The 22,380-nt window shown below is 40.4% G+C and overlaps 1 protein-coding gene across 3 annotated transcripts in view; it reads right to left on the bottom strand.

Annotated features, from left to right (window-relative positions):
- The window catches only part of nbas (NBAS subunit of NRZ tethering complex), a 309,279-nt gene that overhangs the window by 229,680 nt on the left and 57,219 nt on the right, over window positions 1–22,380 (bottom strand). For all 3 annotated transcript variants that reach the window (XM_034161663.1, XM_034161660.1, XM_034161661.1), the window contains exon 19: window positions 20,321–20,399. In XM_034161663.1, coding sequence (XP_034017554.1) covers window positions 20,321–20,399 — 79 coding nt within the window. The remainder of the gene's footprint in view (window positions 1–20,320; window positions 20,400–22,380) is intronic.

The raw sequence follows: 22,380 nt of genomic DNA, 5'->3' as shown, positions 1-22,380 counted from the left end.
ACTTTTGAGACCAAACATTCAACACAATCAAAACTATTCCATTTATTAATCCTATTAGCTCAACCAATAATTTGCATCACTTTTTACCAAAATTGAAGGAACTTTAAATTTTGACCCCTGTACAAACTGAAACTGACCTTTGTCACCATTTTTGCTGTTTTTACCCCATAACTCCTGATCATTCAGTCATAGATAGTCCAAACTACACCTTTTTGGAATCTTTACAATCAAACAAATAATGTGATGTTGTTTTCAAAATGATTTGAGCACTTTTAATTTTGACCCCGTGTAATTCTTCAATTGACCACACCCTGGCCACCTATTGAATATTCAAGTGGCCAGTCGTTTTTTTTTCAAAAGAGCAATGTCTAAGGAGTATTTGTGCTAACTTTGGTGCTTGTATCACCATTTGCACAATTGTTTTAGTTATCTGCTGCACTAGTGGAGGAGACTTGGGTGTACTCTTGGCTTTTTCCAACCGCTGGGGTCCTCAACATTGAGAACCTGAAACATAACTGATTACACCCAGAGAAACAAGCTACATGAACAGAAGGTCATAGTTGAACTTCCTTCACAATGCAGAAGATACTCCTGATCTGACTCTGCCTAAGCGACTGCTCCTTTGACACAAAATCATACCTGTGGTACTCAAGGATCCTTCAAAGAGACCAGGTTGACCTGAGTTCACAGATAATGCCCGAGTCTCACAATCATACAGCAAGACAAGAAGCACCAAGTCCCTAAAGACTTGGACTTTTATTTTCGGGCAAAGGTATCAGCATTGCCAAATGCCTCTGTCCCGGAAGCTTTTGAGAACTGCTGACTCCAGACAGACTCCTGCTGACTCCTTAATGGCACCTCTTGTTTCCCAGGCATCACTTGATCTCAAAGGCTGAGGACCCAGAGATGCAAATATCACTGCTGAAATAAGTGAATGTCCTGAAGCAGCTGGTTTTATACTTCTTGTTCGATGTGAAACACAGAGCAGTTCTATGTGTGACACACCCACACAGTCAAACACAACACCAGGGAATTCAACACTGTTTACCAGGGCATTTGGCTTGACCGTTCTCATCCACATGGCTGCTCGATTCATGCAACATTTGAAGCAAACCAAATGACAGCTCCATGTATGAGACCAGGTCATCTGAAGTTGGCCAACCACTAGAGCTGAATCTATGGACCAATCACAAACTCGTGGTGTGCTTACAAATTGTGAGAGGAAGAGAGGCTTAATCACAAATGGTTCTAATTTCTAACAAATGTGATATTTCCTTGTTTAAGTTAGTAATTGCATTTTAATATTTGGTCTTAACTTTATGGTCAATATGCATTTAAAGTATAATTACAGTGTCTCTGTGATCAAGATTTTTGATGTTTTTATGATATGATTTTATTATGTTTAATGTCCAAGCATATTAGAACATTAACTTTGATTACTGTGCTTTATAAATATTCATGTTATATTATGTTAATGGATTTTTTGGGAAAGAAATACAGTAAACAACCACACAATGAGTGTGGCTGGAAATCGTCTACATTGCAATAACAGTTGGAGGGTTACTACAAAGTTTTGGAAATGTTCAAAAACATTAATGTACTGAAAAAGAAAAAAAAAAAAACGATTCCCACAATAACTGCAAGGCTGATGCCAGCTGCCACATACTGTTAGTGCCCATTGGTGGTAAAGGCAAATGACAAAACCAACAAGGATATCAAGTTTGGAATAACAAGTACTCACAGAATGCCTCACCGTCAGAGATTACAACCAGCGAAAAATATTACAAGCTTTAAAATAAATAAATAAATAAATAAAAAAAATATATAAATGACCTGCCCCATCAGGGTTTGTGTCCATCATTTAATACAAATGTCATTTAACATCTAGAGTTTGAGACTAGGACTTGAATCAGTCGAAACTGAAAAGCAGCTCGATAACTGAAGCGTGCATTAGCAAAGTTCGGCTCTTGTGGAGCATTGCTTCATTTTGCTTTACTTTCAGCAGACAGAAAAGTCACAGAGCGGTGTCTGATCGGTTTTGTTTAAGTGTCGAAGCAGTGAAACCATTAAAGGCTTCAGTATGAATCGTCTGCTCCGCTTCCTGTGCATGTGGAGGCAGATTTAACGCATCATTTTCATGAAAAGGCTCACTTTACATTCCAGTGCTGCCTGGCCTGGTGACACAGATGAAATTTAGGGGTCCAAGGCTGGAAAATCAATTGTTTACAACATGAAATTAAGATATCATCCAAATTTATAAGCAATAAACACAGCAATTGATTCTGGGTGCAGAGCAAATAATAATAATAATAATAATAATAATAATATTAATAATGGTATTTATTGCCATTGTACATGGATGAATACATTTAATAAAATTTGTCCTCTGTCCTCCTTTGTGCCTTGATATCACATGACACATTTCAGCCAATGGGCAACAAGAAAACTCATCATAAAGTCAGAAGGGTCCTGTGCATTGTAATGATGTCACAAAGGGGAGCTTTATACTTTATGACTGTCACAAAGTCAGAAGGGTCCTGAGCATTGTAATGATGTCACAAAGGGGAGCTTTGTGCTTTATGACTGTGTTGAGTGGTGGATTTAGTGCAAACACAGTCAGACACAAAGGAGTCTCACAGCACATTTGTACATCATTTCCCCAAATCTTAAGAAGTCATGAGTTCCACAATGGACACCAGTCTTTTAGGTGAGAAACATTATTGCTGAGAAAATACATTGTCAGTTTGCTTCCCCCAAATCTACTTCAAATTCTTTAATGTCACCAAAAATGCTATATTAAAAAAACTGTGAGAAATTAACCTGATTTTCTTATATTTTATGGAAATGCAGCTCAATGAAGTATTTGAAACTCAGCTGACTACAACAGTATCTTAACATTTTGTCTCCATGTTTGACAGACCGTCCACATGGTGAGGTGAAGTGCTGCCTGGCCTGATTGATTGATTGATTGATTGAATTGATTTAGTACGCATTTGCCCATTAAAATACACTGATAGCACAAGAAAGCGATAAACGTTGTTGTTTCCACTGTGGTCCGGCAAACGTTAAAAAAAAAATACAACACAACAAAAGAGTAACCAGTCAATTATTGAGACAAAATGGTGACACTGACAAAATTTAGGGGTCCAAGACTGGAAACCCATTTAGAAGATGAAATTCGTGATAAAAGCAAATACTTATTTCAATTATTAATGTAATATAATGACAATTTTTGATACGTTGATGTAGATTTTTTGTCAAATTTCAGAGGGGACAGTGCACTAGCGCCCCCTACTGATAAACTGCACCTGAAATTAAAATATAAGCCATCACTTAAAATTTCATTTTCATGAAAAGGCTCACTTTACATTCCAGTGCTGCCTGGCCTGGTGACACAGATGAAATTTAGGGGTCCAAGGCTGGAAAATCAATTGTTTACAACATGAAATTAAGATATCATCCAAATTTATAAGCAATAAACACAGCAACTGATTCTGGGTGCAGAGCAAATAATAATAATTATTATTATTATTATTATTATGGTGTTTATTGCCATTGTACATGGATGAATACATTTAATGAAATTTGTCCTCTGTCCTTCTTTGAGCGAAAACAGGAGGAACAAATAGCCAGAGTGTGCCTTTATATCACATGACATGTTTCAGCCAATGGCCAACAAAAAAACTCATCATAAAGGCAGAAGGGCCCTGAGCATTGTGATGATGTCACAAAGGGGAGCTTTGTACTTTATGACTGTCATAAAGTCAGAAGGGTCCTGAGCATTGTGATGATGTCACAAAGGACTGCTTGTTACTTTATGACTGTTGAGTGGTGGATTTAGTGCAAACACAGACACAGACACACACACACACACACATAGACAGACACACAAGAGTAGTACAGCTTAATAAGAGGATTTCTGCACAATTTCACCAAATTTTAAGAAGTTAAGTTCCACAATGGACAACATCCTTTCTGGTAAGAAATATTAGTGTTAAGAAAAATATTCTGTCAGTTTGTTTCACCAAATTTACTTCAGGTTCCCAAAAGTTACCACAACTGTAAAATCCCCCAAAATGTGAAATTGGGCAGCATGTTACTGTTATTTTCTTAAAATGATCCTCATTAAAAAAAAACCTGAACTTCATGTGACTGAATTAAGGTTAAAAAAAAAAAAAAAAAATCAATGACCTGCTCCGTCAGGGTTTGTGTCCATCATTTAATACAACTGTTATTTAACAACTGCAGTTTGAGACTTGGACTCGAGTCAGTCGCACAAACAGTGACTTCAGACTTGACTTGCGACTCAACCCTCAAAGACTTCAGAGATGCTTTCGGACCTGAGGTTTGAAACGCGAACCCACAGGTGGACTGACTCAGTCGATTAAAAAAAGTGACTTCACACATCCTTATGGGCACAAGGTCTCCATTTACACATAGATTTCCGTCCATTTATAATTTCTCTCTGTCACGTCGCTCTTCTGCATCAGAAACTGAAAAGCAGCTCGATAACTCAAGTGTGCATTAGCCAAGTTCAACTCTTGTGGAGCATTGCTTCATTTCGCTTCACTTTCAGCAGAGAGAAAAGTCACAGAGCGGTGTCGGATCAGTTTTGTTTAAGTGTCGAAGCAGTGAAACCATGAAATGCTTCAGTATGAATCGTCTGCTCTGTCACGCTACAAATTTTGAGCATCATATTCCTGTGCGTGTGGAGGCAGATTTAACGCATCATTTTCATGAAAAGGCTCACTTTACATTCCAGTGCTGCCTGGTCTGGTGACACAGATGAAATTTAGGGGTCCAAGGCTGGAAAATCAATTGTTTACAACATGAAATTAAGATATCATCCAAATTTATAAGCAATAAACACAGCAATTGATTCTGGGTGCAGAGCAAATAATAATAATAATAATAATAATAATAATAATAATAATGGTGTTTATTGCCATTGTACATGGATGAATCGGACCGGGAGTGACATGTTTAGCTGCATGTTCTCCTTGAATTGCTGGCTGTCTGAGTGGTGTCCAAAAAATGAGGTGGGCTTCATAGATAATTGGCAAAGCTTCTGGGGAAAACCTGGTCTTGTTAGGAGAGACGGCATCCATCCCACTTTGGATGGAGCAGCTCTCATTTCTAGAAATCTGGCCAATTTTCTTAAATCCTCCAAACCGTGACTATCCAGGGTTGGGATCAGGAAGCAGAGTTGTAGTCTTACACACAGCTTCTCTCCCCCTGCCATCCCCTCATTACCCCATCCCTGTAGAGACGGTGCCTGCTCCCAGACCACCAATAACCAGCAAAAATCTATTTAAGCATAAAAATTCAAAAAGAAAAAATAATATAGCACCTTCAAGTGCACCACAGACTAAAACAGTTAAATGTGGTCTATTAAACATTAGGTCTCTCTCTTCTAAGTCCCTGTTAGTAAATGATATAATAATTGATCAACATATTAATTTATTCTGCCTTACAGAAACCTGGTTACAGCAGGATGAATATGTTAGTTTAAATGAGTCAACACCCCCGAGTCACACTAACTGTCAGAATGCTCGTAGCACGGGCCGAGGCGGAGGATTAGCAGCAATCTTCCATTCCAGCTTATTAATTAATCAAAAACCCAGACAGAGCTGTAATTCATTTGAAAGCTTGACTCTTAGTCTTGTCCATCCAAATTGGAAGTCCCAAAAAACAGTTTTATTTGTTGTTATCTATCGTCCTCCTGGTCGTTACTGTGAGTTTCTCTGTGAATTTTCAGACCTTTTGTCTGACTTAGTGCTTAGCTCAGATAAGATAATTATAGTGGGCGATTTTAACATCCACACAGATGCTGAGAATGACAGCCTCAACACTGCATTTAATCTATTATTAGACTCAATTGGCTTTGCTCAAAATGTAAATGAGTCCACCCACCACTTTAATCATATCTTAGATCTTGTTCTGACTTATGGTATGGAAACTGAAGACTTAACAGTATTCCCTGAAAACTCCCTTCTGTCTCATCATTTCTTAATAACATTTACATTTACTCTGATGGACTACCCAGCAGTGGGGAATAAGTTTCATTACACTAGAAGTCTTTCAGAAAGCGCTGTAACTAGGTTTAAGGATATGATTCCTTCTTTATGTTCTCTAATGCCATATACCAACACAGTGCAGAGTAGCTACCTAAACTCTGTAAGTGAGATAGAGTATCTCGTCAATAGTTTTACATCCTCATTGAAGACAACTTTGGATGCTGTAGCTCCTCTGAAAAAGAGAGCTTTAAATCAGAAGTGCCTGACTCCGTGGTATAACTCACAAACTCGCAGCTTAAAGCAGATAACCCGTAAGTTGGAGAGGAAATGGCGTCTCACTAATTTAGAAGATCTTCACTTAGCCTGGAAAAAGAGTCTGTTGCTCTATAAAAAAGCCCTCTGTAAAGCTAGGACATCTTACTACTCATCACTAATTGAAGAAAATAAGAACAACCCCAGGTTTCTTTTCAGCACTGTAGCCAGGCTGACAAAGAGTCAGAGCTCTATTGAGCCGAGTATTCCTTTAACTTTAACTAGTAATGACTTCATGACTTTCTTTGCTAATAAAATTTTAACTATTAGAGAAAAAAATTACTCATAACCATCCCAAAGACGTATCGTTATCTTTGGCTGCTTTCAGTGATGCCGGTATTTGGTTAGACTCTTTCTCTCAGATTGTTCTGTCTGAGTTATTTTCATTAGTTACTTCATCCAAACCATCAACATGTCTATTAGACCCCATTCCTACCAGGCTGCTCAAGGAAGCCCTACCATTATTTAATGCTTCGATCTTAAATATGATCAATCTACCTTTATTAGTTGGCTATGTACCACAGGCTTTTAAGGTGGCAGTAATTAAACAATTACTTAAAAAGCCATCACTTGACCCAGCTATCTTAGCTAATTATAGGCCAATCTCCAACCTTCCTTTTCTCTCAAAAATTCTTGAAAGGGTAGTTGTAAAACAGCTAACTGATCATCTGCAGAGGAATGGTCTATTTGAAGAGTTTCAGTCAGGTTTTAGAATTCATCATAGTACAGAAACAGCATTAGTGAAGGTTACAAATGATCTTCTTATGGCCTCAGACAGTGGACTCATCTCTGTGCTTGTTCTGTTAGACCTCAGTGCTGCTTTTGATACTGTTGACCATAAAATTTTATTACAGAGATTAGAGCATGCCATAGGTATTAAAGGCACTGCGCTGCGGTGGTTTGAATCATATTTATCTAATAGATTACAATTTGTTCATGTAAATGGGGAATCTTCTTCACAGACTAAGGTTAATTATGGAGTTCCACAAGGTTCTGTGCTAGGACCAATTTTATTCACTTTATACATGCTTCCCTTAGGCAGTATTATTAGATGGCATTGCTTAAATTTTCATTGTTACGCAGATGATACCCAGCTTTATCTATCCATGAAGCCAGAGGACACACACCAATTAGCTAAACTGCAGGATTGTCTTACAGACATAAAGACATGGATGACCTCTAATTTCCTGCTTTTAAACTCAGATAAAACTGAAGTTATTGTACTTGGCCCCACAAATCTTAGAAACATGGTGTCTAACCAGATCCTTACTCTGGATGGCATTACCCTGACCTCTAGTAATACTGTGAGAAATCCTGGAGTCATTTTTGATCAGGATATGTCATTCAAAGCGCATATTAAACAAATATGTAGGACTGCTTTTTTGCATTTACGCAATATCTCTAAAATTAGAAAGGTCTTGTCTCAGAGTGATGCTGAAAAACTAATTCATGCATTTATTTCCTCTAGGCTGGACTATTGTAATTCATTATTATCAGGTTGTCCTAAAAGTTCCCTGAAAAGCCTTCAGTTAATTCAAAATGCTGCAGCTAGAGTACTAACGGGTACTAGAAGGAGAGAGCATATCTCACCCATATTGGCCTCTCTTCATTGGCTTCCTGTTAATTCTAGAATAGAATTTAAAATTCTTCTTCTTACTTATAAGGTTTTGAATAATCAGGTCCCATCTTATCTTAGGGACCTCATAGTACCATATCACCCCAATACAGCGCTTCGCTCTCAGACTGCAGGCTTACTTGTAGTTCCTAGGGTTTGTAAGAGTAGAATGGGAGGCAGAGCCTTCAGCTTTCAGGCTCCTCTCCTGTGGAACCAGCTCCCAATTCAGATCAGGGAGACAGACACCCTCTCTACTTTTAAGATTAGGCTTAAAACTTTCCTTTTTGCTAAAGCTTATAGTTAGGGCTGGATCAGGTGACCCTGAACCATCCCTTAGTTATGCTGCTATAGACGCAGACTGCTGGGGGGTTCCCATGATGCACTGTTTCTTTCTCTTTTTACTCTGTATGCACCACTCTGCATTTAATCATTAGTGATTGATCTCTGCTCCCCTCCACAGCATGTCTTTTTCTTGGTTCTCTCCCTCAGCCCCAACCAGTCCCAGCAGAAGACTGCCCCTCCCTGAGCCTGGTTCTGCTGGAGGTTTCTTCTTGTTAAAAGGGAGTTTTTCCTTCCCACTGTCGCCAAGTGCTTGCTCACAGGGGGTCGTTTTGACCGTTGGGGTTTTTACGTAATTATTGTATGGCCTTGCCTTACAATATAAAGCGCCTTGGGGCAACTGTTTGTTGTGATTTGGCGCTATATAAATATAAATAAATAAAATAAATAAATAAATGAATACATTTAATGAAATTTGTCCTCTGTCCTTCTTTGTGCCTTGATATCACATGACACGTTTCAGCCAATGGGCAACAAGAAAACTGATCATAAAATCAGAAGGGCCCTGAGCATTGTGATGATGTCACAAAGAGGAGCTTTGTACTTTATGACTGTCATAAAGTCAGAAGGGTCCTGAGCATTGTGATGATGTCACAAAGGAGAGCTTTATACTTTATGACTGTCACAAAGTCAGAAGGGTCATGAGCATTGTGATGATGTCACAAAGGGAAGCTTTGTGCTTTATGACTGTGTTGAGTGGTGGATTTAGTGCAAACACAGTCAGACACAAAGGAGTCTCACAGCACATTTGTACATCATTTCCCCAAATCTTAAGAAGTCATGAGTTCCACAATGGACACCAGTCTTTTAGGTGAGAAACATTATTGCTGAGAAAATACATTGTCAGTTTGCTTCCCCCAAATCTACTTCAAATTCTTTAATGTCACCAAAAATGCTAAATTAAAAAAAACTGTAAGAAATTAACTTGATTTTCTTAAATTTTATGGAAATGCAGCTCAATGAAGTATTTGAAACTCAGCTGACTGCAACAGTATCTTAACATTTTGTCTCCATGTTTGACAGACCGTCCACATGGTGAGGTGAAGTGCTGCCTGGCCTGATTGATTGATTGATTGAATTGATTTAGTACAATAATGCACATACGCATTTGCCCATTAAAATACACTGATAGCACAAGAAAGCGATAAACGTTGTTGTTTCCACTGTGGTCCGGCAAACGTTAAAAAAAAAATACAACACAACAAAAGAGTAACCAGTCAATTATTGAGACAAAATGGTGACACTGACAAAATTTAGGGGTCCAAGACTGGAAACCCATTTAGAAAATGAAATTCATGATAAAAGCAAATACTTATTTCAATTATTAATGTAATATAATGACAATTTTTGCTACGTTGATGTAGATTTTTTGTCAAATTTCAGAGGGGACAGTGCACTAGCGCCCCCTACTGATAAACTGCACCTGAAATTAAGATATAAGCCATCATTTAACATTTCATTTTCATGAAAAGCCTCACTTTACATTCCAGTGCTGCCTGGCCTGGTGACACAGATGAAATTTAGGGGTCCAAGGCTGGAAAATCAATTGTTTACAACATGAAATTAAGATATCATCCAAATTTATAAGCAATAAACACAGCAATTGATTCTGGGTGCAGAGCAAATAATAATTATTATTATTATTATGGTGTTTATTGCCATTGTACATGGATGAATACATTTAATGAAATTTGTCCTCTGTCCTTCTTTGAGCGAAAACAGGAGGAACAAATAGCCAGAGTGTGCCTTTATATCACATGACATGTTTCAGCCAATGGCCAACAAAAAAACTCATCATAAAGGCAGAAGGGCCCTGAGCATTGTGATGATGTCACAAAGGGGAGCTTTGTACTTTATGACTGTCATAAAGTCAGAAGGGTCCTGAGCATTGTGATGATGTCACAAAGGACTGCTTGTTACTTTATGACTGTTGAGTGGTGGATTTAGTGCAAACACAGACACAGACACACACACACACACACACACACACACACACACACACACACACACACACATAGACAGACACACAGGAGTAGTACAGCTTAATAAGAGGATTTCTGCAAAATTTCACCAAATTTTAAGAAGTTAAGTTCCACAATGGACAACATCCTTTCTGGTAAGAAATATTAGTGTTAATATTCTGTCAGTTTGTTTCACCAAATTTACTTCAGGTTCCCAAAAGTTACCACAACTGTAAAATCCCCCAAAATGTGAAATTGGGCAGCATTTTACTGTTATTTTCTTAAAATGATCCTCATTAAAAAAAAAAAACCTGAACTTCATGTGACTGAATTAAGGTTAAAAAAAAAAAAAATCAATGACCTGCTCCATCAGGGTTTGTGTCCATCATTTAATACAACTGTTATTTAACAACTGCAGTTTGAGACTTGGACTCGAGTCTGTCACACAAACAGTGACTTCAGACTTGACTTGCGACTCGACCCTCAAAGACTTCAGAGATGCTTTCGGACCTGAGGTTTGAAACGCGAACCCACAGGTGGACTGACTCAGTCGATTAAAAAAAGTGACTTCACGCATCCTTATGGGCACAAGGTCTCCATTTACACATAGATTTCCGTCCATTTATAATTTCTCTCTGTCAAGTCGCTCTTCTGCATCAGAAACTGAAAAGCAGCTCGATAACTGAAGTGTGCATTAGCCAAGTTCAACTCTTGTGGAGCATTGCTTCATTTCGCTTCATTTTCAGCTGAGATCAGTTTTGTTTAAGTGTCGAAGCAGTGAAACCATTAAATGCTTCAGTATGAATCGTTTGCTCCGTCACGCTACAAATTTTGAGCATCATATTCCTGTGCGTGTGGAGGCAGATTTAACGCATCATTTTCATGAAAAGGCTCACTTTACATTCCAGTGCTGCCTGGTCTGGTGACACAGATGAAATTTAGGGGTCCAAGGCTGGAAAATCAATTGTTTACAACATGAAATTAAGATATCATCCAAATTTATAGGCAATAAACACAGCAATTGATTCTGGGTGCAGAGCAAATAATAATAATAATAATAATAATAAATAATAATAATAATAATGGTGTTTATTGCCATTGTACATGGATGAATAAATTTAATGAAATTTGTCCTCTGTCCTCCTTTGTGCCTTGATATCACATGACACGTTTCAGCCAATGGGCAACAAGAAAACGCATCATAAAGTCAGAAGGGTCCTGAGCATTGTGATGATGTCACAAAGGGGAGCTTTGTACTTTATGACTGTGTTGAGTGGTGGATTTAGTGCAAACACAGTCAGACATAAAGGAGTTTCACAGCACATTTGTACATCATTTCCCCATCATTTTCCATGTTTGACAGACCGTCCACATGGTCAGGTGTTACCAGGACACACTTTGAGCAGCTGTACATCCAACTACGCTGTCCTGGAAATTCTTGGCAAAGGCTCTTTTGGGAAAGTGCTCAAGTGCCAAAATGTTGCCACAGCAGAGACTGTGGCTGTAAAAGTCATGGAGAATGATGTTTCAGAGAAGGAAATCCAACAAGAGGTAACTAATTGAGCGAACTTCATTGTGAGGAGGGGGGGGGGGGGGGGGGGGGCAGAACTGTGACAGTCCTGGGTTAATCACCTGTTTTTTCCATCTTTTATCCTCAGTTGTCCATGTTGAAGATCATCAGTGTTTTGGACCCAGAAAAGAACAATGTGGTCAAGTTCCTGGAGAGTTTCCAAGCTCTCCGTCAGACCTGCATGGTCTTTGAACTGCTGGACATCAGCTTGTTCGCACTAATTGCACAGAAACGCACAGAGGTGCCACTGAAAGACATCAGAGACATCGCCCAGCAGGTATGTGAAGATGCTCTGGTGGTGGGGCCCGCCAGCGCTACCTACAATATCTATGCGTGTCGCATTACAAGGTGCTAACACACAACGCATCAGAAAATAATTGTTTGATTGTGTTGTGTCTGTGCCCTGCAGGTGTTTGAGGCACTGGATGCCCTCCAGAGTCTTGGCGTGGTGCACGCAGACATCAAACCCGACAATGTGATGCTCGTGAACCACCAGCAGCGGCCCTACAAAGTCAAATTGATTGACTTTGGTGTCGCCAACTGCAAGAGCAAACCTTTCCGCGTCATTCAACTTTGCGGTTTCAGGTTGGTTGGACTTGCACGGCTCAGCAGTTAGAACATTCAGTGGAAATAGGAACAACTCAGATACCATATCTGATGCTAACTTGGCATCCTTGTGATTTTTCTTCTTGCATCAGGGCTCCAGAGTGTTTCTTCAGACAACCAGTGACTGGGGCTGTTGACATGTGGAGCGTTGGTTGTGTCTTGGCCTTTCTGTACCTTCGTAATTATATATTTCCCACCTGCAGTGATTATCTATGTGTAAGTCAACTTGTGTTATATCATACAGACACATTTTCAGACTTTACATAGAATGTCCTCTGATATGATTCTTTGTTTTCTCTGCAGATGAGGACCATGGTGCGGGTGCTCGGCCTCCCTGACAGCAATGTTCTGCAACAAGGTCGAAAGTCAAAGGAATTCTTCACTGTGGATAAATCGTCCAAGGATCCAAAGTGGAGGCTGCTGGTACACTAACCCTGTTCTGATTTACACTTTTGTTTCCTAGTTTGAAATTTTGTGAAAATAATTTGCATGTGTCGTTTGTTCCTTTAGACACCGGATGAGTTCTTCGCCCAAAACGACTACGATATTCCACAGAAAATACGTGTGTATCGTCTTCATTCACTGAAGGATCTGACTGAGGTAGATGATCTCTGCTGAGCTTTAAAATAAAAATAAAGACTCATCTTTATTTGACGAAGATGATAAACTGACCTGTTTTCTTTGTACGTTCAGATTAAACCAGACGAAGGACAACATCAGAAGGTCATGTTTGTGGATCTCCTGAGAAATCTCCTGAATTGGGACTATACTCAAAGACTCACATCCAGGATGGCTCTGAGGCATCGTTTCATCAAGGAATGTCCAGGAGATGAAAAGACCTGCTCAACGTAAGTGACTTTGTGTGTGTTCATGCAACAATTTCCTGACCAATTAACTGGCTGTTGCAATAATTTATTGTTGTGTATCCTCCAGTGTTACGCCATGCAAGAAAACGATGGTGGACCACAAGAAGGTCACCAACTTCGCTAAAACGCCTCCCACCAACCGACCACAAGATGAAGACTCCAACACGCCTTCACCTTCAGGGTCAGCTTACTGCTCTCCAGCCTCCAAACCAGCTGAGACACCTCAGGTAAAAAGAAAAAAAATGAATCTCTCTTAAATGCACTCAATTTGATTTGTAAATCAGTGGCGTGTTGGATGAGCCGCCTGTCAGCTGGAGCGAATTGTTGCCCTCTGATTTAGAAGCACCTCTTCTAATTTTGAGTAAAATATCAATATCAATTAATAAATTACATGGCCCTCCCTAATGTATATACATGTCTTATCAAACAAAATTATGATTTTTCTTCCAGTCATGTAATGGAAAGAATACTTTCATGCACTGAAAGATGGAACGTATTGATGGAATATACTGTTTTAAGCTAACAAAGCTGTTCTGATTCTGTGTTGACAGGCTACAAGAAATGGTGGCTGGAGGAATTTCTGGCTGAGGGTTGGTGGTGCTGCAATAAGGGGTGTTGTTGGTGCCTTCAATGACTTTTCACTGCAAAATGTAGTACCTCGTCCCAGAGGTGTTTTGAGTCCTGCAGGCTGGGTTCTTCTGGGTACGGTGTTTGTGGCCCACTCCTGGACCAACAGGGATGCATAAAAGAGTTCCTGGAGACCAACTATGGCATCACTGTGGATTCAACAGAACATCCTCAATTTCAAGGATAACACCGCACAACATCAAATCAGAAGATCAGCCAAACTGGGACTGCAGGACATGGACTCAACCACATTTTATAACAAGACCACAGTGGTGGTTTATCACACCAACAAAGGCCGTCTGTGATCTGTGATTCTGGTGTGGTGATGGGTGGGTTTAAAATTAATCATAACTTTGCTGCGTATTTAAGTATGAAATGTGTGATGATGTCGATACAAACGTATTAAACACTGAATTAACTGTGAATAAATGTGGTTTTTGATTTTATTTCTTCATTAGTATTTTAGTAAAATACAAAATTTTAACATTCCAAATGATAATAAAAAATTATATTATTTCATGCATTCAAAAAAAAAAAATCCACTACAAAAACACCATGTGTCCTACTTCACAACTACTCAGGCAGACATCAGCTTCTAACAGTGAGAGAAAGAGAGAAGAAGACTGGCTCCACGATAAGCGAATGTTAGATTAAACACACGTCATCCTCCAAAGCTGAGGAAAATGCCAAAAACAATAAAATCAGCAATCTAACTGAGGGTTATAGTCATACTGATGTTAATCATAGGACTACCAAATACAGACAAAGAAACAACAGGAAAGATGGCAGGACTGAAGGAGATGAACCAAACGCAACCTCCAATTGAAAACTCGACGTATTACCGCATGCACAATAACGAAGTAATACAGGACAGGTGTGGTGGACAGTGATGATTTCTATGAATTCAACACTTTCATGGCGTACAAATACACTTCTGATGGCCGAGTCCAGAAAGTCACTGAAAAGCTGGACCTGAGCGCTACAACCCGGGTATCCAGAGATTCCGCAAAGATCACAGCATTGTCCACAAAGTTAGCAGTCAACCTTTCCTCACCAACAAAGGCACATAACCCAGGGGTTCCACAACCCTACCCAATAACCAGTCTCTCTCCACGTAGTGATGGTTTCCAAATTTTTATGATTCCATAATTTTTTTCCCACCTACTTGCTTTGAAAATGATCAATTTGATTTCCACAGATATGTTTCACTGAGCCAGAATGTTCAACAGCTGAACAAAAATTATGTTGTGTCATATCTGTGATTTGTTTGTTTTGTTAGTTTGTCAGACAATCCTCAAAATTCAGCATAGTTTAAATGGTTATGTATTTGTACACTAATTGCATTCTCCCTCCTGTGAAGAATCACAGGAAGCTGTGTACTGTAACTCTCTTGAGCACAGTTTTCATAATGAAATATTGTCTGAAAAGCATCTGCTGGGCCCGCTGCCTGGAAGCTGGATCAATCACCAAATAATAAGGAGATGCTTTAATCACAAAAAGAAACGTTTGAGCTGGATTCCTGCTTGCAACTCACTCCGACAAACTGCTTTTGCTTAAATTGTGCCATTTAACATTTGTAACCCAAACAGACACCTACAGAGCAGCTGTGTCATTGGAAAATTTGTAGTCAAGTGGCCAAATAGAACACAGATCATTCACTGGTGTGACACACAGGAAAATGCTAAATCAACTCAAGATCTGTGAGCAAGCTCAGTGGTTGTAGAGCTTATGTGATTAAAACACCCAACCTAAACTGATCGAGTTTTGTACATGCATTTAAAAAATACAATGTATTAAAAAACAAACAAACAAAAAAAACACTTATCTCCCCTTAAAGACGTTGAACCGGGATTCTTTTCCTTAATTATGTGATGTTTCACTGAAATCCATGAAGCAATTTCGGAGGAAAAGTGTTCACAAAGCGAATATTATACATTATATTGCATCAATCAAACACAAAAAGGCCAGCAATCCCTTGAAAACATCAGGGCAGATTTATTTTCCTTCCTGCCTATCTCCATACAGTCTGTTACCACTGTGTGAAGTTTAATTGAAATGCTCTTGTTAGATATATCAATATACCAGTGGGTTTTTATTTTATTGTGTTATGTTTTTGAATTAAATAATCACTTAATTTAAAGGATCACATTTTTAGTTTGCTAGGGGCTTAACCATATATGTGGGGTTGCATAGAACTGTGCTTTTTTGTGCTGAGAACAACTGAAGAGTCAGAATGCCACGTTGTCCTCAGAAAGAGACTTTAAGTGCATGTGGGAAAAAAGCGTTAATATTCATAAAGTGTTGCCGATCAGCTGTTTTTAGCGAGGAGACACAGAGTGGCACAGAGTTTTAAAGAAAACAAAAAAGCTAAAAAATGTTTTTGTACAACTACAGCTCTGAGCATCACTGCGCTTTGAGAGACAACTGTTTTTCAACTCGGAGCTGCTGCGCTAGCTCAATGAAAGCAGGCTGTGAGCTAGTAACGCACAGTGACTTGGAGAAGTAACTTTAATGTGATTACTGATTTGGAAAGATTAACGCGTTAGATTACTTGTTACTGAAAAAAGCATTTTTCAGTTATTAAGTAATGTGTTACCGGCATCGCTGGCTACCACCATGCGACACTTCACAGAAATCGACCAAAACATTTAGGAGGAGTTGCATTTACAAGACTGCAGGATGGACAGATTCATATATATATATACATATACGAGGTCTGTCAATAAAGTATAGGTCCTTTTTATTTTTTTCAAAAACTGTATGGATTTCATTCATATGTTTTTACGTCAGACATGCTTGAACCCTCGTGCGCATGCGTGAGTTTTTCCACACCTGTCGGTGACGTCATTCGCCTGTGAGCACTCCTTGTGGGAGGAGTCGTCCAGCCCCTCATCGGAATTCCTTTGTCTGAGAAGTTGCTGAGAGACTGGCGCTTTGTTTGATTAAATTTTTTTCTAAACCTATGAGGCACATCGAAGTGGACACGGTTCGAAAAATTAAGCTGGTTTTCGGTGAAAATTTTAACGGCTGATGAGAGATTTTGAGGTGATACTGTCGCTTTAAGGACTTCCTACGGTGCGGGACGTCGCGCAGCGCTCCCAGGCGCTGTCGTCAGCCTGTTTCAAGCTGAAAACCTCCACATTTCAGGCTCTATTGATCCAGGACGTCGTGAGAGAACAGAGAAGTTTCAGAAGAAGTCGGTTTCAGCATTTTATCCGGATATTCCACTGTTAAAGGAGATTTTTTTAATGAAAGACGTGCGGACGGGTCCGCGCATTGGGACGCAGCCGGCGCGATGCGGCGGCAGAGGAAAAACACCTCCGTGTTGATAACCATTTGTAAAATCCAGGCGGCTTTTGATGGCTTTCAGTGGAGTGAGTACGAGGTCTATTAGACAATAAACCGACCCTTTTATTTTTTTTTTAACTATATGGATTTGAATGACGTGCGATTACACCAATCATGCTTGAACCCTCGTGCGCATGCGTGAGTTTTTTCACGCGTGTCGTGACGTCATTTCCCCGTGGGCAGGCCTTGAGTGAGATGTGGTCCCGCCCTCTCGGCTAAATTCCTTTGTTTCACACGCTGCTCGAGACAGCGCGCGTTGCTTTATCAAAAATTTTTCTGGACCTGTGAGGAATATCCGAGTGGACACTATTCGAGAAATTAAGCTGGTTTTTGGTGAAAAGTTTAACGGCTGATGAGAGATTATGGGGTGTTTCTGTCGATGTAAGGACTTCCCACGCAGCGGGATGTCGTGCAGTGCTTCCAGGCGCCGTCGTCGGCCTGTTTCGACCTGAAAACATCCTAATTTAAGGCTTAATTCACCCAGGACGTCGTGAGAGAACAGAGAAGATTCAGAAGAGGCCGGTATGCGGACATTCCACTGTTTAAGGACATTTTGTAATGAAAGACGTTTCCGTGACGACTCGGCGAATCTGTGTGCGCCGCGACAGGAAAAACACCTCCGTGTTGAAAACCATTTGTAAAATTCAGGCGGCTTTTGATGACTTTCAACAAGTGAGTAACTTGAGAAATTGTTTAACAGCTTGGGCATGTTCCAACTTGCCCGTTAAGGTTTCCAACGAAGGTGTTTTTCCTGTCGCGACCCCCGCGGTCGGGTCCGGCCCGACATGCGACTCTGCCCGCACGTTCTTTCATTACAAAATGTCCGTTAACAATGGAATGTCCGAATAAACTCCTCATGTCGACTTCTTCTGAAAGTTCTCTGTTCTCTGACGACTTCCTGGGTCAACAGAGCCTGAAATATGGAAGTTTTCAACTTGAAACGGCGAGACGCTGCCGCCTCCAAGCGCAGATCGCTGTTAGGCGCCGTGGGCCGTCCTTACGGCGACACTACCAGACCAAAATCTTTTACCAAAAACCAGCTGAATTTATCGAATGGTGTCCACTCAGTTGTGCCTTACAGCTTTGAAAAAATTTTAATCAAACAAAGCAGCAGTCTCTGAGCCAGTCCTAAACAATGAAAAAATCAACGAGAGGGTGGGTGACTCCTCACTCAAAGACTGCCCACAGGCGAGTGACGTAACCGACAGGCGTGAAAAAACTCTCGTATGCCCACGAGGGTTCAAGCATGTCTGATGTAATCACACGTGATTCTAATCCATATGGTTTTTGTGGCGGAGCGTCGCGGCGGCTGCGAGCCGACGCTGCAATCCGCCCGCACGTCTTTCATTAAAAAAAATCTCCTTTAACAGTGGAATATCCGGATAAAATGCTGAAACCGACTTCTTCTGAAACTTCTGTTCTCTCACGATGTCCTGGATCAATAGAGCCTGAAATGTGGAGGTTTTCAGCTTGAAACAGGCTGACGACGGCGCCTGGGAGCGCTGCGCGACGTCCCGCTCTGTGGGAAGTCCTTAAAGCGACAGTATCACCTCAAAATCTCTCATCAGCCATTAAAATTTTCACCGAAAACCAGCTTAATTTTTCGAACCGTGTCCACTTCGATGTGCCTCACAGGTTTATAAAAAATTTTAATCAAACAAAGCGCCAGTCTCTCAGCAACTTCTCAGACAAAGGAATTCCGACGAGGGGCTGGACGACTCCTCCCACAAGGAGTGCTCACAGGCGAATGACGTCACCGACAGGCGTGGAAAAACTCACGCATGCGCACGAGGCTTCAAGCATGTCTGACGTAAAAACATATGAATGAAATCCATATAGTTTTTGAAAAAAATAAAAAGGACCTATACTTTATGGACAGCCCTCATATATATATATATATATATATATATGTGTGTGTGTGTGTGTGTGTGTGGCTATAAGGTCACCATTTAATGGTGAATCCCTTGGCACAGTAAATAATAATTCAACATCTCCACCAAAGCATCAACAGAACAAATCATGGCCTCAGTGTATTTTCCAATAACAAAAGAGCAATGCACAGCCAACGCATATAACAACAAATAAATGTGTCTTATCTTTTTATCGTGAAGATATGAAGGACTTTGCTTTTCTCTGCAACCTTATCAATCACATCATCCAAATTCATTCTGATTCTCAGGCAGTGCCTGATAAACATCTATGTGGACATACTTCTTTCACATCCCACTTGGCCATTCCTATTTTGCAGACACAGATGTTACAAACCCACAATTCTGTGCACAAGACGTGCATTGCCGTATTGCAAAAGGGTGACAATACAAAGACTTTGCACTCTCAAAGGAATATACAACCTCGATGTTTAAATTAAAGGGCCACTACTGCAGTGCCGAGGAAGAGAGTGTTGGCCACAGTATAGCAGTCACTGGGTTAATGTCATGGACGTAATAATACTAGAACTTGAATGTGTGGGTGGTCTGGTGTTTGTTAATGCTGTGTCAGTTGTCTGTCTTGACAAGCGGTAAATCATGCTTAGTGTGGTCCAACATGATTAGCTCTAGAGATGTCATCAATCAGAACTGACACGATAAAGGCTTTTGAGTGATCGTGTTGGATCAGTTCAACCACATTTACTAAATCAGTGCATGTTGTCTCTTGTTTCATTTCACACGCACGGTGCCAGCATAGCTAGAAGAAAGTCAGTGCCGCTGCCAGGTTCACCACAAAGTCACAGTACAAAATATAATATTCGACGCAGCAACAATAGGCAGCGCCAGCAGTACAAGTTTGAAAAGTACATTTACTCCTTGTTTCTAAATGCACAAGTCCATTTCATTCACATAGATCAATAATAGTGCACCTCATGAATGTACAACTTGCAGACTGACAACAGCACATGATGCACAACGGCCATGATGCACCACCACCAACCACCCCGGAGGTTTGGGCAGCCCTGTGAGCCATTTCTAGTTGTTGAACCTACCCAACGTCCTTCACCTGAGACTTGATATCTCAAAATTATATCAGAATAAATGAACATGTGATGATGAGACTGTTGTTACCTCGTATGTGGCCAGCCGGTCCAGGTAGGCAAGGAGTTTCAGTCGGCTACGACACAGCTCTTTCTGCTCCAGGGTTAACCTACACAAACAAACACAATCACCATTCAATCCAGAGTTAATCTGAAACCCTTCTGAAAATCCATTACCTGGTTAAAATCTATTTATCACATAAAAATACCGACAATATCTGGTTCCACCTTCTCACATATGAGCATCTGATGCTTTTTGGCACCTGTACTCTTAACCATTGCAAATGGAACACGTGTTTTGAACTAGTGTCCTGACAAAAGCATTGTACAGCATAAAAGCCTGGGCATGCTGTAAAATCCAGTGAATTAATGAATACTTTAGATAGATAAATACATGAGCCCTCCACTTTCACACATAAACTCAAACACAACCAAATGCCACCATTCTGTACACAATTTAGTGAACGTAGATTCACCACATCAATCCAAAAAGCATCTTTGCTTAACTCCTAGCCCATAGACGGGTCTGCCATTTGTTGGATGAATGATGGATGTTGGGTTGATGATGAAAATTAGGAGCAGGTGTGGCTGAATTTAAATGGAGCTTCTCTGCTATCTTCTGCACCTGACTATGCCATCGCACAACCTTTTGGAAATGGGTTTTCTATGAATGTAGCCACAAACCAAACAGAACGAAGGCACTCGTCAATCAGAGAAATAAACCATTATGCTCTGATTGTCTCATATTCCAAACTCCAATAACGGTTACACCTCCACACAACCCTGTGGAAAGGATTTTGTAGCAGTGAATTTAAAAGAACACAGGAGATGGTCAAGCAAGGAATGGAGTGTGAATGGGGTCAGTAAGACGGGCAATTTCTGGGCATATATCGGCTAAATTAGACAGATTTCAGTTATTTCGCAATGATTTCAAACTGGTTACATTCTAAAACTCAAATAACACAATTACAAGTCCCCAAAACCCAGCAGAAAGGATTTTCCATCAACACAGCTGAAGCAGACACTTCTTCCTTCTCTCTTTGTCACTCTCAACAGATATGTGGCTTTTAAGATATGCCCAACCTGAACTGAGCTTGTGTGATTATTTCATTTCAAAATCCACAGCCTAGTGGCTACCAAGGCCACCACTGAACTGTTTTTCCTTTTGGTTGGTCCCGGTTGCTCAGGATCCCCAGTGGCTGGTGAAGGCCGAGGGCACGGCCACATTTCACCAGGCTGTGGCAAACAGATAAGGATGGACCAGTTGCCTGCCAAGGTGATCACCATCCAGGATCCAAGGTGTCACCCAAAAATGTGTCCAAATACTGTCGCACAATGCTGCAGTTAACATTCAAACCTCCAATCCAGCGGACACATCTCAAACTACATCACCTGAATAGCTTTTCTGTTCCTACCAAAGTCAAGTCAAACTCCAAGCCAATTCTTCATAGTGAACATATAGTACTAACACACACACACACACACACACACACACACACACACACACACACACACACACACACACACACACACACACACACTCTAACCTTAAATTAACTGCAAATTGATGCTCTACAGTGGGTCCCCAGGGAGCCATAGAACACAGCTTTAGACTGGTGACTACAAACATCACAACACCCCATAATGCTTTCTAGACCCAATCATCTTCTAAGGCAACAAATCAACATTTTATGACCACAGGAACATGGTGGTTATTATGTATGGGATGCTTGCTGACAATGAGGTGACTGATCGCCTTGTGTGGCTCAAATTCATTTTCAATGTCATTTAATCATCATCATAAATAATTTAGATGACTACTGACATCAATCCACCAGGCTATATAGGAAATACCTACAATTCAGCTGCTGGCGGAATGGCCTCGGGGAAATAAACCTCAGTTCTGCAAACGATGATGAGTGGTCACTTTACGTTTTTCTGCGCACGAATTCTGGTCTGGATCCACCCAGCTGTGATCGCAGAGGCTCTGACCGCTCCATCATTGCCTTAATCTTTAATCCCTCATTACAGAGTGCCCTATCAGGTCTTATCAGGGTTCCTCAACACAGACTAGCAGAGATTAACACTGGC

The sequence above is a fragment of the Thalassophryne amazonica genome, chromosome 21, assembly GCF_902500255.1.
Source record: "Thalassophryne amazonica chromosome 21, fThaAma1.1, whole genome shotgun sequence".
Classification (NCBI taxonomy): Eukaryota; Metazoa; Chordata; class Actinopteri; order Batrachoidiformes; family Batrachoididae; genus Thalassophryne; species Thalassophryne amazonica.
Note: the sequence above shows the minus strand (reverse complement) of the source record. Positions and strands in the feature narration are given on the sequence as shown.